This window comes from Acromyrmex echinatior, chromosome 7, assembly GCF_024713525.1.
Source record: "Acromyrmex echinatior isolate Ae372 chromosome 7, ASM2471352v2, whole genome shotgun sequence".
Classification (NCBI taxonomy): domain Eukaryota; kingdom Metazoa; phylum Arthropoda; class Insecta; order Hymenoptera; family Formicidae; genus Acromyrmex; species Acromyrmex echinatior.
The window spans coordinates 13,790,039-13,809,382 of NC_141858.1; the positions used below are offsets into that span (position 1 = coordinate 13,790,039).

Below are 19,344 nucleotides of genomic sequence, written 5' to 3' on the forward strand. Positions count from 1 at the left end.
CAAATTACTTATTTTAATATGGGGTAATGGATCGGCAAATATTATGTCAAATATGTGCAAGAGGTGCATTTTTATATTAGATCTTAAAGAAGTATTAAAAACATTATAGAGAAAATTATACATAGATACAAAATCTTTATTACATAATCACACAGGCATTTACAAGCAAAGATATAAACACATAAAAATAAAGATTCAATCCGCGGAAAATAATCAGCGGATTAACAGGAGTTAACATAATATTCTAATTTTTGTATTTAATGATGTCTTAATATGGAATCTTGTTGACGAAACCATTTTTCCTTGAGATTTTCGCTGTTTTACAATGATGTCTCTCGCAGAATTCTTGAATCCTCTGACAAGCTTCTTCGAGCATGTCACCTGGTACAGTTATTACCAGTCTCATATAAGAGTGACAACCGAAGCACTGGGAAATCAAAATACAAAAGATTAGTAAAATTACGTTTCTATATAACTAACAGTAATTTTTTTAATTAATTATCTTTTATGCTTTGTAAGGTTAAACAATTTAAAAACTTTCAAATAAATTATTAGAGAATAAAATAAAAACATGAATGATAAAAGTAAAAAATAATTGCACTTACAATATGAAAATACAAATCAAATTATTTGATATTTTTAATTTCAAATTTCTAGAATACAAAACTTGGAATAAAAATTTATTGATATTTATGAAATTATGTGAATTTAAAAATATTAGAATAAATTTTTAAGTACCTTAATGTAATCTATTACAAAATTTGTCAAATTTTACCGTCATGTTAATTAACGAAAAGGATTATCCTGTTATTTATCTGATACATTTCATTGCATCGTGACGCTTTGATTTTTTGCAATATTTTCAAGCAATAGAGGTCAGCGTTGAATATTCATAAAATTCAATTTAAAAAACCGTGTTTTTTATACGGATTAAGTGATATAATTAGAAAATTTTAAATGGTCAATGAATTGATAATATAAAATATCAGAAATGCCATTTTACCTGGCCGGGTAGGCAAAACACGGATTCTTCCATTAGCAGCCGTTGCACGAATTCCACATCGGAATTAAATTCCGGAAAGCACTGTAGATCGATGTAGACCTGGAAATCGATTCAATAATTTATAGCTCATAAATTGCAGTTTAGTCCCACCTTACTGATGGTATTTGCATTAACGTATAAATAGCGGTTGTGCACCAACTAATTGTACGACCTATTTATCGAACGCTCGATTAACATTTACGGTTTTAACCCGCGAGCTACGGATTGTCAAACAATGCACTGTGATTCTTGAAATTATGCAAGGGTGTGGCTGGGCTAATTACAATGATAATCATTACCATCATGTACATCGCTCCATCCGGCATTATCGGCTTCAATCCCGGAATTTTTATTATAGAGTTGTATGCCAATTTGGAATGTGACTGTAACACCACAAATTTAAATATTTCACATTGAATTCATATTTTTTATATTTTTTAAAATCGGAATAACTTACGTATAAAGTATCGATAACATCGTCAAAAAACTTTTGTGGCGTGTTTCGAAGTATCTTAGGTAAGGCACCTTGAATAATAGTATTGCTGCCAATTATTCGTTGACTCAAACACTGTAAACCTTTGCGAATCTAGGAAACAAAAATTTAGGAATTTGTTTAACTAATATTTGTTTACGTACAATCAATACGATACAAAATACTACGTTTGTATCGCATTTGAACTTACATTAGATAATTATGTTAGATGTATAGTTTGCTAAAATTTACAATAAAATTTTTTTCTTATTTTATGTGTCGTATAATACGAAAAAACATTTATATAGAATTAGTTACATAAAATATATCTGCTAAAATAAAAATAGAACAACATGAAGCATTTTGGTAAATTTATTTTACGTATTTAACAGATAAAAGGAGATAAATAGTCTCACAAATAATGTATTATTGGCGAAACAATAAAATCCATAAAATTCAAAAATTGTATAAAAGAAAGAAATATTATGAAAGATTATATATCAAACTTTTTCGTGATCCGAACAAACGTAAAAACGTAAAAATTTTCGATCTCGATGTTTTGTTATGTTGAAATTAATGTAAATTTAGTTCTAAAAACTTGATAATATACTGGAAAAAAAGTGTGGTTGCATTAATTGAAATTCTGATTGAAAATGGATTCAATTCAGAACTTTCAGGTTAAATCTATATTATAATTCTAATTGAGATAACTATCAGAATTCTAATTGATATGATCAGAATCATGTTATTCTAGTTCGTTTATTTTCAACCAGAAATTTTTCTCAGTGTAGATATTAGATTTCTCGTGAACTTCAAATACTGTGAAATATCGAAATGTGCTACACATTGACAGACTATTTGCCAGCTTGTTCAATACCTGTTCGTAGATGAACATCATCAAACGATCGTACAATCAACTTTTTCTTTCAAAGCATGACACGATAAAAATATACGATGGAATATATCGAATATGTGGGTACGTGAATAAATGTTGAAACAAATGACATTTTTCATATTTTACTAAAAAAAAGAAAAGATCTTAATTGTTTGATTAAGTCGTGTTTAGAAGTTATATTAGAAAATTATTGAAGGAAAGATTTTGCTAAAACGTTTAAAAGTTTAGTTACAAGTTTAGTTATAGAGCTGAAAATAATTTTATTGGACTACCAAAATAAAATGTTTAAACTGGTTGCTACAATGTCAAAACTTTTTGTAACATTGCTCATCATGCTTGAAATTCTAGATTTGTATTTAGTTAAATTTTTCGATCAGCAAAATTCGTTTCGTATAACAATGAATCTTCTTCAGTTAGCTGTACCGCATAGAATACATTTTAATAATTTATAATATATAAAAATTTAATTTAAATGATTTTTTGTTCTACTGGATAAAATTTTTTTCACAATATCTAAGCAATATGTATATAAAGCTTGTCGATTAGCTTTTCTTATCATAGAACTCTCATCTTGATTACTTATCTAAGATCGCAACTTTGCAACTCTTGCAAAGTTATTAAAGAGCATAGAAATATATCCGAGAGATGCGTGGCGTGGCGATTTAAAGTTAGTCTAGGCGATGCCTCAGCTACAAGACGAAGAATTAAGGACACGATCGACCAAAGGGTCGACGATTGCCAAAGGACCGAACTTTAATAGTAGAATAAAGTTTAATCAACGAAATTTAATCCAATCCGCAGTATGCAGTACCGAACTCGCCGAGACGTGCTCGGGCCTCGTTACGGAAACAATACCGCCGGCGAAGCAATTATTTTCGGGCTGTCACGTATTGTGCCACGACCATTTACTCACCTCGGCTTCCAACACGTTCTGACGATCATGGATTATTATCCAACCCATACGCCAACCTGGAACTAAAAATCTGCAAAGAAAAAAGATATTAAAATAGGACTATTGTTGTCAGATTCCATTTTACACATCGTGAGAGTTTAACTTTGAGAGGGACTTTTAAATTGAAGAAAAAAAATTCTTAAAGAAAAGTAACATTGCTCTGTATACTAAAATAATTGAGGCGTGCTATGGCAAAACACACACACACATAGAAGTACTATTTTTTTAATTTTTCAGGAGAAAGAAAAAAACTTATTTTCTTGACTATCACTTTAAAAATTCTACAAAAAAAGATTGTGTTAACTATAAAGATATAACTTTATTAATTATAAAGAGATATAAGCAATCGGTATCTTCAAAAATTTTAATTAAGTAATTTTAATTTAAAAAAAAAATCGTGTCAAAGTTAAAATTTCAAAATGTTGTAAATCCAAATAAAAATGCAAATCAAAACATTGTACGTTTAAATAAAAATGCCAATTACCAACACAATGACTTTCAATATTTTGCACTACTTATTTCTCGCTTGTAGCAGCATTTCTTTCAAATATTTTCCAAATATTAATATATGATAGAACACAATGACCAGAATAGAACTTGCAACCTAATCATGCAATAAAAAGCGTTTTTATAATTTTGGCACCTGCAATATTTTGATATTCAATTAATTAAAAACTAGCTATGCAATTAATATAAAAATTATAAATTCTTATTTTGATAGCGTGGAAGAACTAATTATTCATTAATTACTTTCTCAAATTAGATTGTTGATTGAAAATTATTTTTTAATACACTCACGATTATTTGCAATGAAATACGAAATGGGTTTTTTGAATGAGCAATCTATGAGCAAAAGCTATCTTTATTGCGACATGCAATTTTATTATCACATGCGATGCGAATATCGTGCGATTACAAAAAGTTTGGTATATGTACATCACAAGTTTAATAAGCAATGGAAAATACATTCTTTATTTTCTAAAATAATTCTTTTATTTTTTGTAATAAAAAAAACTCAACGGAAGTAGGTTAATGTATTATTCTTAACTGCATTAATATTGTTATAAATATGTACCAACAATAATACCGCCCTAGTAGAAATGTATGCAGTTTTCCTTGATATCTATCCAGTTACTATCTAATATTACTGTATTCTCATTAGTTATGCCAATACTGACTGAGTAGGAAATGGGCAAGAACTTGATAGTTTCATACTGTCCATTTCATGAGCAGTTGGCTTGCTTATTATTAATCAATTTAATATTTATTATTTGTTGTGTTTTTATTCGGTAAATGGATTCAGATTTTACGCAATTTTTGTATGCAGTAACTACAAACAAAGCGTCCTGATTGGGATTCTAAGTAGTTTTCTTTCTCAGTTATTACACAGAAATTGATATAATTGTTTAGTAATTACTCAAAAATGCATGAAATTTCTACCAGGGTGCATTAAGATAATATTTGCATATTTATTTTGCCTGCTTAGTGCTTGCTTCTTCTTCTTGATTTCTCTTCTCAATTTGAGTATTCCTGTTAAATAAAAAAATTACTAAATGTAGTCGCACAATTCGCTTTAATCAATTTATCCGAAGCAAATTATGACATTTTATGATAAATATCACATATAAAAGCTCTCTTCGGGAAACATTAATTTTTAAAATTAGTTTTTACATTCTCATTTTAAGATATCAGCAACTTATTACGTAATAATGATTAAATAATTATGTTATTAAATAATCATATTGTAACGTATCATTTACTTATTCATTAATTTATCTCTATCTCTTCAGTTTATATTTTTTTTTATCATCTCATATTTGCGTGTGTCGTGTACATCATTGAATTTTACATGAGAAACGCGATTCACAGCGCTTGATATCAAAAAGTACCGCGCTGCGAAATCTGCGGCGTGTAAAATACACCGTACTGCAATGAAAGACCAACAAGCTGCAGGAACTCATTTACAACTGGTATGACGAACGGTCGTAAATTAAGTTGCGTTTCAAATCTGATACCGTTAAAATAATGGAGGCATAATCGCGAAACTTCGGAATATCCGATCCTTCGGCTTTGATCGCGACGTTTTATTCACGCTCAATCAATCTCTCGTTCTATTTTCGAAAAAATTGAGCGAAAAATTTCACAGCGGAGCGCTTTCGTTCCAAGAATTCCTTCCGTCAACTTCACGAATCGCTAGTTTCGCTCCATACTTTTCGCGATGAAAGATAATAGAAGGTAACGTACTGAAAATAACTGAAAACCCGATGTAGGGAAAGTTGCCTGCTAATAATTTTCCAAATTATTTTGAAACCATTATTATCATCATCGCGTTTATAATGTTAGAAATAATTACAAAGACTATTTTCTTATCATCTTTCCGAACATAATTGTTACTATTAGGTGTTGGAATTAATTCGTAGCGTTTTTTAATGAAAGAATGTTATTTATTTCACATGAGCATTAAAAAATACATTAATGAAAGTACTTCCCATCACTTGTAAAACGCTACGAATTAATTCCAACACCTAATATTATACAAGCATTATCTGAATATTTTAATTTTAACGCTTATAGGCATTTTTAGAATGTTAAAAAGCAGGAATTTATTTCACGCTATCTTTTTACCCTTTGGATCTTGAGAGAAAACCTTTTAATAACGTGATCTTTTGTTTCACGAAGGGTGGATTAGTTACGAATCATCTTACTTAATATGTGAAAGTCATACGTTACGCGAGTGAAAATTATGGAATGTTACGGAAGATTTTGCGTTTGTATTCTAGCATCGATATGTCAGGAGTTTTATAATCATTTTACACGTCCCGACATACCTTTTAGTCAGTCCGCTGCACGACAAAATAGGAACTTCGGTCGATAGAGACGCTAACGAGTGGAAAGTCCGTCCTGGAAATACCTGAAACAGCGGTGAGGCGAAAAATGTATTTGCGCATAATACAGGCACATATGTTTTGCCTGCATGTGACACAATATAATGCAAAAACCGCGACAGTCGTTATTCCGCCTTATCGAATTTTTCAAAATAGCTATTGTCATTATGCATATACAGTGAGTGCAAAAAGTATCCGGTGAGATTTCTTTAGGAAAAACCTTGTTTTTTTTAAATAAACATTAATTAGTAATTTAATAAAAAAAAAATAAAATGGATTGTTCCTTTCAAAATTATTTTACTTAAAAAGAAGTATAATAATTAATATTATCTTAATAATAAGTGAAAATAAGAAATTATATTATTTAAACGCACAAAAAGTGTTTGCAGTCGAGAAATTTAGTTTCTGAAATCATAAATGATTATTTTTGCAAAGCTCTTTTGTTTATATTAAGACAGCATGTATTCATTGTTAAAGAATTGGTAATTAATGTTTATTTTCTACAAAGATACTTTAATGCTTCTAAAAATTTATAAAAATTTATGTGTTAAATTTTAAAATCCTTTTTCATGAATAATTTCATTTATACATATATATATATATATATATATAATTATTATTATTAATATAATTTTTTAAATATACACAAAAATAAAATTCTTTTACAGATAATATTGAAGTAGAAAGACATTGGTAAAAATACTTAATTAATTTATTTCTTTATATATGCACCAATTCTTTTCTTACTATAAAATATTATCAACACACACGAAAATTAACTAACTCTTGTACGTGCTAAAACAAAAAGTCTTTTTAATTCGTTAATGAAGTGCACCACGCGAATTCAGGACATCGTGCATATCTGTTCTGTGAATTAATTCCATACTTCCTTTGAATAGAACAGGCGCGATACGTGCTTTACTTGTTCTGCAAATGAAACGATTTGTCACTTGATACTTGGTAAACGTAATATTCGGGCACGTACCATATGCTCGTAAATCTCATCGGCTATAATGGGTACGTAGTAATGAGCGGCGATGTCGAGAATGTCAAGTATATGGTCGCGTCTGAATACCGAACCACATGGATTCGAAGGATTGTTTATAATAATTGCCGCCGTCGACTCGTCGATTTGCTCCTTTAGGTCGTCTAGATCGATCTCCCAACCGAGCTCCGGCTAGAAACGATTAATATTAATAGAATGCATTAACGAGAAGCCCTCTCAAGTATTCATTTCTTCTCGTCCTTTCCATTCAATCTGAATGGCGTAATATTGTATTTTGAAATGGTTGAAAAACTATATCGCTTACTCTCGATTATAAGTTCTTGAATAATTCTCTCTAAGCTTTTGACAGACAAAATTTTAATGTAGCAAAAATATTTCCATTTTTTTTTTAAAAAGAATCATAAAATCTGTGTAAAAATGTTTTCCTTTTTAACAGAATTTTTAAAAAATTGACTATGAAAAATATTTAAAACCGAATACTAAAACAACATGAAAAAAAATTTGATTACGAAAAGATCAATAAACATTTATGTGCAAAATATTTATAATTAAAAAATCATGATGAGCATTGTATAATAGTAAAATAATACAATTTAACGTATATTATTAACGTATATTATTGTTTTAACAAATGATTAGATACATTTATATATTTGTTTTTTTACTAAATTTTATAATTATGTTTACTCTTTAAATTTGTCTAATATTGTAATATAATTTTTGTTGTTGTATATATTTTTAAAATTATTTTTCAATTTAGATATAAATTTATTAAATAGATTGTTTACAAATTTATTTGTTATAATTAAAATATCACTTGACAGTTGAAGGCAACAATTATGCTGAAATAATTTTCCATCTGTACGTCAGCATTTTTCCGTAAAATTAGATCGTAAAAGTAAAACAATTTATAATACCAAAATAATTTTCATAGACAATATATTTTAAAAACTTTTAAATGTAATAGAATAATTTTAAAGAAACATTTTTAATAAAGATAAAGAAAAGCAAAGAAAAATATTTGCATCAAAAATGATAAAAGTGCATACAGCAGACATTTACATGGATTTTATAAAATTTATTATTTATAAATAAATACACTGTATTTACGTGATTGATATATGACGTATGAATACATAAGCAATGTATCAAGATTTACACATTGTATTATATATTTCATTTCATACACAATTAAAGATATGTGGTTATAATTACTTTTTGAACATAAAATAGTTTGCAACGTCGCGCAAAGAAAGTGAGACATTAAAATTCGCCAAGCAAAGCTGAAAAGAGAGAAAACTGTCTCATTAGCACTTCGGTTTGAAGATCTCCGAGTGAAAGCACTGATTTATAGTGTAACTAGCAATGGATGATTTAAATATGATTTCGTGCTGTTTAAAATTATTATGCAATGACGACTTTAATTGGCTTAAATTAAATATAATTAAATAAAAAATAACTCTTTGTCAAATTTTTAAAATCAACGTAATTATACGAATTAAATTATAAAATTAATTAATTTGAGAATTAAACATGTTTGGAAAATTGTTTTTTGCATGCAACATTTTGTTAATTATAGAAATAAAAATTTTTAAGCTTTAAAAATATGAAAATTATGAAAAAAATAAATTTGTTTTTTTATACTAAATGTGTAAAAATATTCCTGCGCTGTTACACACTTTAACGAAACTGTAAATGTTTGCGACAAAGTATTATTTTAATTAATTTATTATTATAATAATGTTTAAAAAAATTGTTTCTTTTCAAATTTACTGCATAAAAATTATAAAATACAAAAATGTTTGTAAATTGATGTTACATCATATTGCTGTTCTACATTAAAATCGTATAAAACCTTGGATAGTTGCAAATTTTGAAAAAGAAGTAATAATATTTTTTATATATAAAAGAATATGTAATTAGTGCTGTGCTAAAAGATTTTATCCTCAGTGCACACTAAATAAACGGAATATTATGTGCCCTCATTGTTTTTCGTATAAATGAATGCATTCGCACTCTAGGTAGTTAATAAATTTAAAAATATTAACGAAATGGTATATTTTTGCATATAAAATTGCATATTAAATCCGACTGTATTACTTGAAGTGCGTTTTGTAATAACGCATAACTTAAGAAATATAGCAGACGCTGTTATGCACATTTCTTATTAATGACGATGCAACACGGTAGCACATATATTATTATCTCTCTTTTACAAGCATGATTATTACAGAGTAGTCACTATGATGCAATATTGATTAATATTTTATACGTTATCATGATAATATGAAACTGATATTTATTGTACTATTTGTTGACAAACACGTGATATAAATTAATAAATTAAATAAATTAAATAAATTAAAAAATATTAACTGATTTCAGATATTAATATTGATAGATGGAACACGTGTGCAAAATAATATAATATTTTGAAAAAAAGTCTTCCATGTTTAAAAACTCAAACTTTTTATATTTCTGTAAAAAAAAGAAATTTTCTGATCATTTGTTTTCGACATACTTTTTTCGAATCTCGAAAAAAAAGAAATTCGTAAGAAAATTCTTATATTTATTTGCACAATCTTTGAATCATCGCGAGAATAATTGCTAAAATTTTAATTTGCGCACATTTGACAGAAAGTGTAAATCACTGATTTCTTTTTTCGATAAGAATACTCACACATAAATTGTACGTTTTGACCGTAATACCGAGGCCCTCCGCTAGCGTTCGATAGATGGAAAAACCAGGGCGTGGAATTAGGATGTTTTGGCCTTCTCGAGCTAAAACCGTAATACACAAGTCGAGTGCGCAAGAACATCCACTGCACAGGATTACGTCCTGCAAATATAGAAATACAAAATATTTTATTTTCGCATATTTTATGTTTATTCGCATTATATTAAATGTAGAATGGAAACGAAAAGTAATATTTTTAAATTAATGTTTTTAAAGTAACATATTTTTATTTTTCACAGGCTTCCATATATTTTAAAATAGATTTGCTTGACATGATAAAAATATTCCAGCATTTTGATATTGAAATATAAAAAATATATCTGTATAATTAATCAAGTAAAAATTGATAAATTATTTGTTACAAGAAAATTCACCTACAGATAAATAAACCGAATATGATATTTACATTGAACGTAATTGCATATGGAGATATGGAAGAATATGTATGATTAAAAATGTTTTAAGGAAAAGAAATAAAATAATATTTCTCTACAGTATATATATATATATATATTTTTTTTTTTAATTTTTCTACTGTTTTTAATGAAGATTTTATAATAAAATTAATATTTATAATTTAATATGTCATGTAAAAGATTGGAGATTTGTTTATTTGTTAACAACATTAGCTATTAAGTATATAATAGCATTTTAATATACTTCTTTTTCTATCAGCAATTTTACGGCGTAAAAATTCGCGACATCAAGTTAATTAATTATATTCAGGATTGTATGTCTATACTAATCGGAATATGCAATCGACCACGTTATTCCTTTATAAAACCTATTTTCTTTCTTGTGGCGGAAGAAAAAATTGACGATTGTTATTAATATTAAATAACTTGGGCAAAATTTGACTTTTCATCATTCCTATTGAATAAGTAATAACAATATTGATGTTAATTAAATAAAATATAGTTTAAACGCATGATAAGAAATTTCAGTGTCACACTCCAAATTTGTTCGCGATAGACATGTTGGACCTAAGACATTTGATGTAAACATGTGATCATCCTACCTTGGAATTGACTTTCACAAATTCGTTCGAGCTATATTCAGCTACGGCTTCTCGCGCCATTTCGTAACCTGTAAAATAAATAAAAATTTATTTTTCCTGTTGCCGAATAAATATAAATAATATAATTATTATTATTGTTTATATCATGCAATGAAAATACCTATTTATTAATAATTTAATAATTTATCGTACAAGATAGACATGTCACATCACCTAATGAATAAAGCGATAACTATTTTTAATATTAAATTATTAAATTAATAATCTATAATCGTTTAGAAAATTATAATAGCACGTATCTACATGAAATTTAAATTTTTTTTGTTATTTCTATCGTATTCAAAAAATTTCGCGTAAACTTTAAACAAAATTATTTAGAATTTAGAAAACCTTTGTAGAAGACGATATGCACTTAAAAACCTTATTAAAAATTACCTATGCTGGGTGCATATCCATTGTATAATTGCGAAGCGACGCTGTCTTGAACAGCCTCGATCACTTCCTTTGGTGGTATTAAATTGCCGAAAGTTGTAGGATCGCCTTAAAACAAAACAGAATAAAATCTCAAAGGTCGAAGTATTAAAAAAACTCCACTATATTTATTTTATGTTTATCCTGCAATAGTAGATGCGTAAGTCTCTACGAATATGATATAAATCTGATTTTTCATCAAACATTCACCACTGTATAATTTCGCGTAAACACCTAATTACACGTATATACCATGTTGTTATAATTGATTACTGGATTTAACTTGGATAACCGTAGGAAAACGCCAGTTTACAGACGTGCTGTCAAAGCGCAACGAAACACTCACCGTGCAGCTCGCATTCTGAATATAATTGAAATTAATTAATTGTTTCCCGGAGGCTATCCGTCGTAGTCAATCCTTGTTGCGACATTTCTGTTGCGAGGCAACAACGCGATGGCGAAATAAAATCCGAGTTCTGTGAATGCCACGAAATTTGTGTAATTACAACTTCGCCATTGTTAATTTGGAAGAATTGTATTTCGATGGCGTTGAAGTTAATACTTTCCAATTATATTTTACATTCCTATTGTAGCAAATGTCAATAAGTGTACGTACATTTAAATCGTTGAATTGTAAGTTATTAATTACGCGAATGTAGGTACAACTCTTTCTCAAAATTTTTCGTTAATTGATTATATTATTAATTCACGCGGATATATTACTTCAAATTATATGAAGAAATTTTTATAGTTTTGTTTAACATAATTTTGTACAGATATAGGGAAAAGCAATTAAAAGATAAATAAAATGATTTAATCACAAATCTACATATTTTTAGGAATAAATACATTTTTTAATATTTTTTATTAATTTTATTAATATATTTTTTACTATAATTTTTATATATTATTTTTTTTTGCATTTTTAACTTTATATTATATTTTAAACTTCAGTATAAATAAAAACTTATATGCGCGTTTTTACATATAATTATGCAACGAAAAGTAATGCACTAGCACTAGCAATATTTTTTTTAGATAAATTTTGTTCTAAAATTTAATATATACATCTCTTTTGGGTAAAGAAATTTTTTTTTAGTAAGTCAAATTTTTTTTTATATAGCTCTTTTCATATAATTAATTTTTTAACAATCCGATGTATTAATTAATATTATGAAACTCAAAACCTGTTTTAAAATATTTTTAGAAATCAAACTCATTAAAATTTTATCGATATACGAAATATATAATGTATCCCAAAATTTGCGTACATGTAATGCCAGTGCGATTTTGTGTGCTAAAAGAAACAACTTTTTTCCGTGACAAAGTTGTGTCCGAGCAGTAGTTTTGAAACGAAAGCAGTTTTCAAACTAACGAATGAACGATTTAAAGTTACGCATGAATATATCAGAAGTAGCACAAATTCTGGGATATTTTGTTATATACATGCACTATATTTAGTATACTGTATCTTAATATGAAAATTTTTTTAAAAAATTTGTCATTCCTATCAAAATTTTCTTAGAATTTTTGAATATTTTTATTTTAAAAAATTCAAGATATTCTTATATCGGTATCTTATTATTGTATTATACTCCTTATTTTTCCATCTACAGAAACAAAAAATAATACTATACTATATGAAAATTTTTATGTCACTGTCATTCTATTTTCGATGTTGTAATCTTCTTCAAATTGCATATGTATAGAACAAAAGAAAGCTCTTGAAAATGTGTACAGCCGCTGGCACATCCGGTTGGGATTTGTGTATCGAAATATATTTAGATTAGCGTGCTCGTATGTCAGTTCTATTCTATTCCACTATAAAATTTGTTGAGGACGTTTTTCCGATATATTCTGACACATCCGCATTCTGTGCTACTCGTGTTCTGCAAATGTTAAGGGGACTCACGCGTCACTACCATCGCCTTTTAACTTTTCATCGCTTTTTTAAAACTCCTCTGGATAGTTAAAATCGCGTATCCCAGCAGAGGAGAGGTTTAAGAAACTTTCTGAAAAATTAAGGAAGTTAAAAAACTAAAAAGAACAAAAATGTGCGATTAATTCTCGCAGACAAACATTCTACTTTAGTTTTACGTGTGTATTCAGTCAGACGGCGTCGCAGCCTTTTTCATCCCTGCTGTCAGTTTCCGCAAACAAAGTTTCTGATTAAAGAGAACCTGTCGCTCTCTTATTTTTCAAAAGTGATATAACTCTAAAAATTGAATTTCTTAGAGAAAGGGAAAATTATTGTTCAATTTGACAGAAAATTATTGCAAACTTATCAAATAATATCATCAAAAAGAATATATTCTTTGAGATCTCCAGACGAGTGTATACGTCAATGCACATTCGTAGCACACATCAAATATTGGCCTGCATTTAATATGCATAATTATGTATGTCATATGTATAATATTTGCTAATATTGATATACGTTGGTCATAATCATCTGGAGGCGTCTTGACACGATCAAATGTCACTTTTGTCATTTTTGCAATCTTTAAAAAAATCTTTTGGAATTGCGATGATTTTGATTATTTTTGATGAAATTAAATTGGAAATTTAATTTACTTTTGATGACTGACAGAATAATATTTATTTAACTCATTCACGATTATATAATTAATAAGAAAAATTACATTTTTCGAGTTGTGTCAATTGAGAGAGCGATATTTTTACTTATTTGATTTAACATGCTTTCTTCATATTTTATTAAATATTATACCATTAAATAATATTTTTTTCTGAAAAGCGTAACTTGAAATCAAAATTTCAACAATATGTGAAATTTTTATTTGAAAATTATCGAAGCTAATATTTAAAAAAAACTGTAATTAGTTATTTTCATGAAATTTAATATGAAAAAAAGACGTAACCGAATATAAACGAAAAATGTTATATTTAATGCTTGTTGTTATTTAGAATTATTTATTGAATTAATCTTCAGCATTATAAAAGCATTATTTTTTTTCTATTGAATTTTTTTTCTTTAAAGATAAGTGGCGTAGAAATTTGATCGGCCACGATATGCCAAGCATATCGTGATTGTTTCACTGCCTCGAAAACTGTTATCCGGTAAACCTTTGAAAAATATATTCCCTCTAGAAATACACAGAAAGTCGGCAAACGAAATATTTTCTATCCTGCATCGCGTATATGCGTACCAATATTTTTTAGAATAAACTGCATGGTAAGTTTTATTATTTCTGAATGAGACAGATGAAAGGAAGCAAGTTAATCCGCATTTTTAATTGGATTATTCAAAAATTAATACGATGAAATGTATAATAAATATTAATACGAATATAGAAATTTATATCCTAAATTTAAGAATTCTATATTTCAAAGCATAAGCGATATATAATATAAATATAACTGGAATAGGTTGTATTTATATAAACGATATGAGCGAAAACAATAAAGATAAAATAACGTCTAAATGTAAGCTTATTTTTCATGCATTATAATCTATAAAATAATTTACAATATAATAATTATATATAATTTATAATAAAAAGCCTCTTAGAGAGCCGATATTATTGCGAATTATAATTTATTCTAAATAATATTACAATAAATATAAATCAAATAACAAATAATACAGGACTCTTAGTTTTTAAAAAGACAATACAAAAATATATAGGACATATAAGAATCAATGTAATTAAGTATAAATAGTAAGAATATAATATGATATATTAAATATATACAAAAAATTCTATAAATATTATATTGTAAAGCACATTATATTGTCTCGGCTCTTGGATTGAACCATCCTCAAGTAATATAAAATTTACGACTTTAAAATTCATTTCCATTGTTATAGAAAAATCGTGATGAAAGTTTTCCAATTTATATAGCTCATGGATGAATACCTCATGGAGACCATAAATTACTTGCAAGCGATTTACTGACCAACTGTTTGGAATTTCATGATATTCTAATTAAAAAAACATGTTTGTTAACCAATAAATAAAAATAAAAAATTAAATTAAAATCTGAATAAAATAAAGATCTTTTAAAATGTTATCTACTTTTAATTCTGTAAAAACCAGCAAAAATGTCATCTCAATAAAACACTCACCAACGTGATCGCAGTTACTATAATATTTCTTAAGAAGAAATACTTCGTCAAATTTATCATAAAATCGTGTGAAATATAAAAGGTAGTATTACCAGTCAGATAATAATAATACAATATTAATACACAGTCACTATATTAAACTTGATAATCTGTACAGAGCGAATCAGAGAGAATTGCAGATTTAGTAGTGCAAAAATTAGAGAGAATATCTTTGCTATTTTACATTATTATTTATTATCTTATGTTATCATTTTTTTATGATGATGGAAATGAATTTTAAGGTTGTGAATTTTGTATTATCTAAGGATGGCTCAATCCAAGAATCAAAACATGTAATGTGTTCTGCAATGTGTTATTTATAGAATTTTTTTTTATACATTTAATATGTCATATATAATTCTTACATTTATACTTAATTACGTTCTTATGTGCCCTATACATCTTTGTATTGAACAATAAATATACTAATAATTCATATAGACATATAAAAATTTATTGCAAACGCATGTGAAAATACATTAAATATAAATAAATGGATTATTAATAACATTTATTTATGAAACTTAATAAAATATTTATATCTTATAAACTTTTTTTAAAATGATTCATAATTTATCAAGTTTATAGTTTGTAGATGTAGCAGTATATCAATGCATTCTTGTGATTAAAAAGATTTCAAATATTACGACACGTAATTAACTCTTGTTTAAAGGAAAGAATTCGGAAGGAGGGGAGATATCGATTCCAAATATTTATAATAGATACAAAAATTTGATACGATGATAATAGACTAACATATAGCAGTAAAAATGAATTTATGAAGTTATAAAGATAACACATAGAAAAATTCTATGGATATTTCATGCGTTTTTATAAAAATGAATAGTTCGCATTGAATGCAGTTCGGTATTTCCAACCCAGTTCCTGCGAGTCTCTAGAGTTGCTCAAAATGCGCTTTTTCATATTCTAGCATATTTTCCTCGCATGGGATATATTTGATCTTCCATTTTTCACCAATCCGTCAAACTTTTTTCACATCAAGCTCCGGAGATCATGCATATTGAGGATCTAACCATACTCACGGGGAACAGCGAAAGTTTGCAATTTGTATGCGTTTACTCGCGTTTACCGACAAAGCCGGTATTCAAAGCCTTTGTAGGTGACCCCTATTTGCGTAACGTTTTTCACAAAGTGCCGTAAATAAAACGAATAAAACTAATAATTTTGTATTTTTCATCCTTATGCATTCAATCTTTTATACATTAATCTTCAATATATTTAAGCTATTTAATTATCACATCCATTCTCATACATCAGTGACACTAAACGCGAATTATAATTTTGCTTGAACGCGTCACACTTTCATTAAAAAAAAAATCCATGACGTATAATCCTCCCTTTTATTTTAAAGAAAAATGATCATCCTTACTCCGTAGAAAAAAAGAAAAATAACTGTTTGCACCACGGCTACGTTCGGGGAGCGAACTATCAGCGCTATTTGTGTCATGCTATCCTTGTTTCTACGTCTAGTGGATGATGAAGATAGAATGACATAAATAGCGCTAATAGCATCTCCCCGAGTGCATATCATGGTAAACTATTTTATATTTTTCCATGTTTAATTTTCTATGTTTACACAGCGCAAAAGAGTGGCAATCCCAAGAATCCCAAAGAATCAATGATGAATTTTAAATATTATAATACAAGTAAGGTATGGCTAGGAAAATTCTTTAATATCAATTTAAGATCAGAAAGATTCTTCTCATACAGAGCAAGTGTTTTTTTATAATTAGAGAGATAATTAGAGATTTCATAATAAAACAATTCCTACACGTGGAATAAACTCACCAATAGACAATGCGATCACCTTCTTGTTAGGATTGGGCTCGACAACGATATTCTCTACGATCGATCTTATGGGATTGTGCGTTTTCCGAGCAATATCGGAGGCGCAAACGTTCCAATGTTTACGGAAGCTGGGCACCAACATCTTGTCGTTCGCAAAGAAGTACCTCTCGGAAACTTTATCTATTGATATTGCCGGTAAATAATCAGTGGATGTATATCTGGTAAATATTCAGCACGTGTGTCCCCAAGGGAACGTGAATGTCTCAACTCGTAGGTATCGACGTTTACGATCAACAATTCTCGTACAACTGATACACTATCGATACGATCGACGATTCTCGTTTAGCTGGTTCTCTATCACTGAGTCTCGATTGAAACAGCGCACTAATAAACGAAATGCTCGACGGAGGCTGGAGGACAAATGAACCGGTCGGATTGGTCTGTTCAACACCACACCTTCTTTTAACTAAATGAATTCCCTACTTATACGTAGGGAACGAACACTTCGAGCAACTTCGACGTAGTTGTCATCTGCACAGAAACAAACAGAGTGCTTCTCCGTTTCTCCTTCACTAGCCTCTACTGGTCCTCGTTGCACCTTCTGAGTTTAGAATGTAGAACCTTATCTTCACCAGCTCTATTTTGTTGCGTCTCTCTAATGTTTATGCAATTATACCTGGTAACTGTTTACTCCAAGTTACAGTCATGGAGATTATTCGAGTGCTGTTTCGGTACGACGATTATGACAACATCACGAACGTGCGTTTGCTCGTTAATTGAATCTAATGTGTTCCTCTCGCTTATCTAATGCGCTTAGTAAATTTAAGGGATGAATAGATAAATGCAAAAATGATAGCTGTCTACAAAAACTTAGATAGAAATGGTCAACCGAAGAAGCGCGCGCACGTATGCATAAAAACAAAATTCATCATTTTTCGATATGTTATTCTGCTAATTTTTTTTGCAAATATTGTAAATATCATATTATATGCTTTTATTTTTTGACAATAAGGAAAAATAAATTGAAATAATTATTAGATTTATGTGTGTGGATATAATCATTTTTAATTTATCAAGTAGTGTTCCGCGCTAAATGTATGTATAGTGTATAACCACATATTTACATTACTTACGAAAGTTAGTTGGATCTTGGAAACACGGCTGAATCGAGTTCTTATTAGGCTTAATTGAACGATAGTTTGGGTTTTATTACACAATATTTAATTACACAATAAAAGTGTTTGTCCTATTTTTCCTATACGTGCCCTACGAATGGAGATATGTAAAGTCCGAAATGGAAGTTTCCATTAAAAGATATGGTAGTATCTCACGCCAGGTACATGCGTATTGAGAGACTGTCCCGTGTATTTATAAGCCGGCCAGTTGCGAGTACCCGAGATTATCGGATTTCAGAAACAACAATTAGGCTGATCGAGTTCTTATCAGGCTTAACTGATAATTTAGATTTGATTTGTTTAAATTATTTATATAAAAAACTTCTACGTGTATCCTATGTGCAAAGATATCACGATGTAAAACTCGAATCTGTAAATTTATTATTAAGTAACATTATCGTCCTCGTTAACTTTTTGTACGATTGTTTTAGCACTAGATGGCTCAGACCATATAAAATTTCGTAAAATGGACTTGAGAGCGAGGAAACGAAAGAAATGGAGCGACTTTAATCAACTGTAATAATTCTGTTTCAATCTAAGCGATAATATTGTTTTTGTGTCACGCAAGCGCCAAAAATATTTAACATAAAAAATTTGGTGCTGCAATCTTAACTCTACATTAATTATTTTTGCTCAAACAAACGAATGTTAATACTCTCGTATAAACGTTACACAGTGTTTGTATATGTGTTACTATTTAGTGCACCGTTACCACATAATTTTTTTTCAGATCATGTGATTTCAATTTTCTCAGAT

The 19,344-nt window shown here is 28.4% G+C and overlaps 2 protein-coding genes and 1 long non-coding RNA gene across 6 annotated transcripts in view; 1 reads left to right on the forward strand and 2 right to left on the reverse strand.

Moving 5' to 3' along the window:
- LOC105153430 (uncharacterized) overlaps positions 1-19,344 on the forward strand; it is a 240,439-nt gene that overhangs the window by 132,617 nt on the left and 88,478 nt on the right. The gene's annotated exons all lie outside the window — the stretch shown is intronic.
- Positions 116-17,881, reverse strand: Tat (Tyrosine aminotransferase). Its single transcript, XM_011068284.2, has 11 exons — positions 17,414-17,881; positions 11,443-11,547; positions 11,008-11,075; positions 9,933-10,091; positions 7,232-7,423; positions 6,190-6,272; positions 3,323-3,392; positions 1,500-1,628; positions 1,342-1,425; positions 1,004-1,102; positions 116-427 (listed from the first exon to the last, which is right to left on the reverse strand). Exons 1-11 carry the CDS (start codon positions 17,553-17,555, stop codon positions 269-271), a joined length of 1,290 nt encoding a protein of 429 aa, XP_011066586.1. The 5' UTR covers positions 17,556-17,881; the 3' UTR covers positions 116-268.
- Positions 12,157-17,405, reverse strand: LOC147909234 (uncharacterized). The gene is made up of 2 exons (XR_015545775.1): positions 13,565-17,405; positions 12,157-13,490 (listed from the first exon to the last, which is right to left on the reverse strand). It is a non-coding gene; the product is annotated as an uncharacterized LOC147909234 (long non-coding RNA).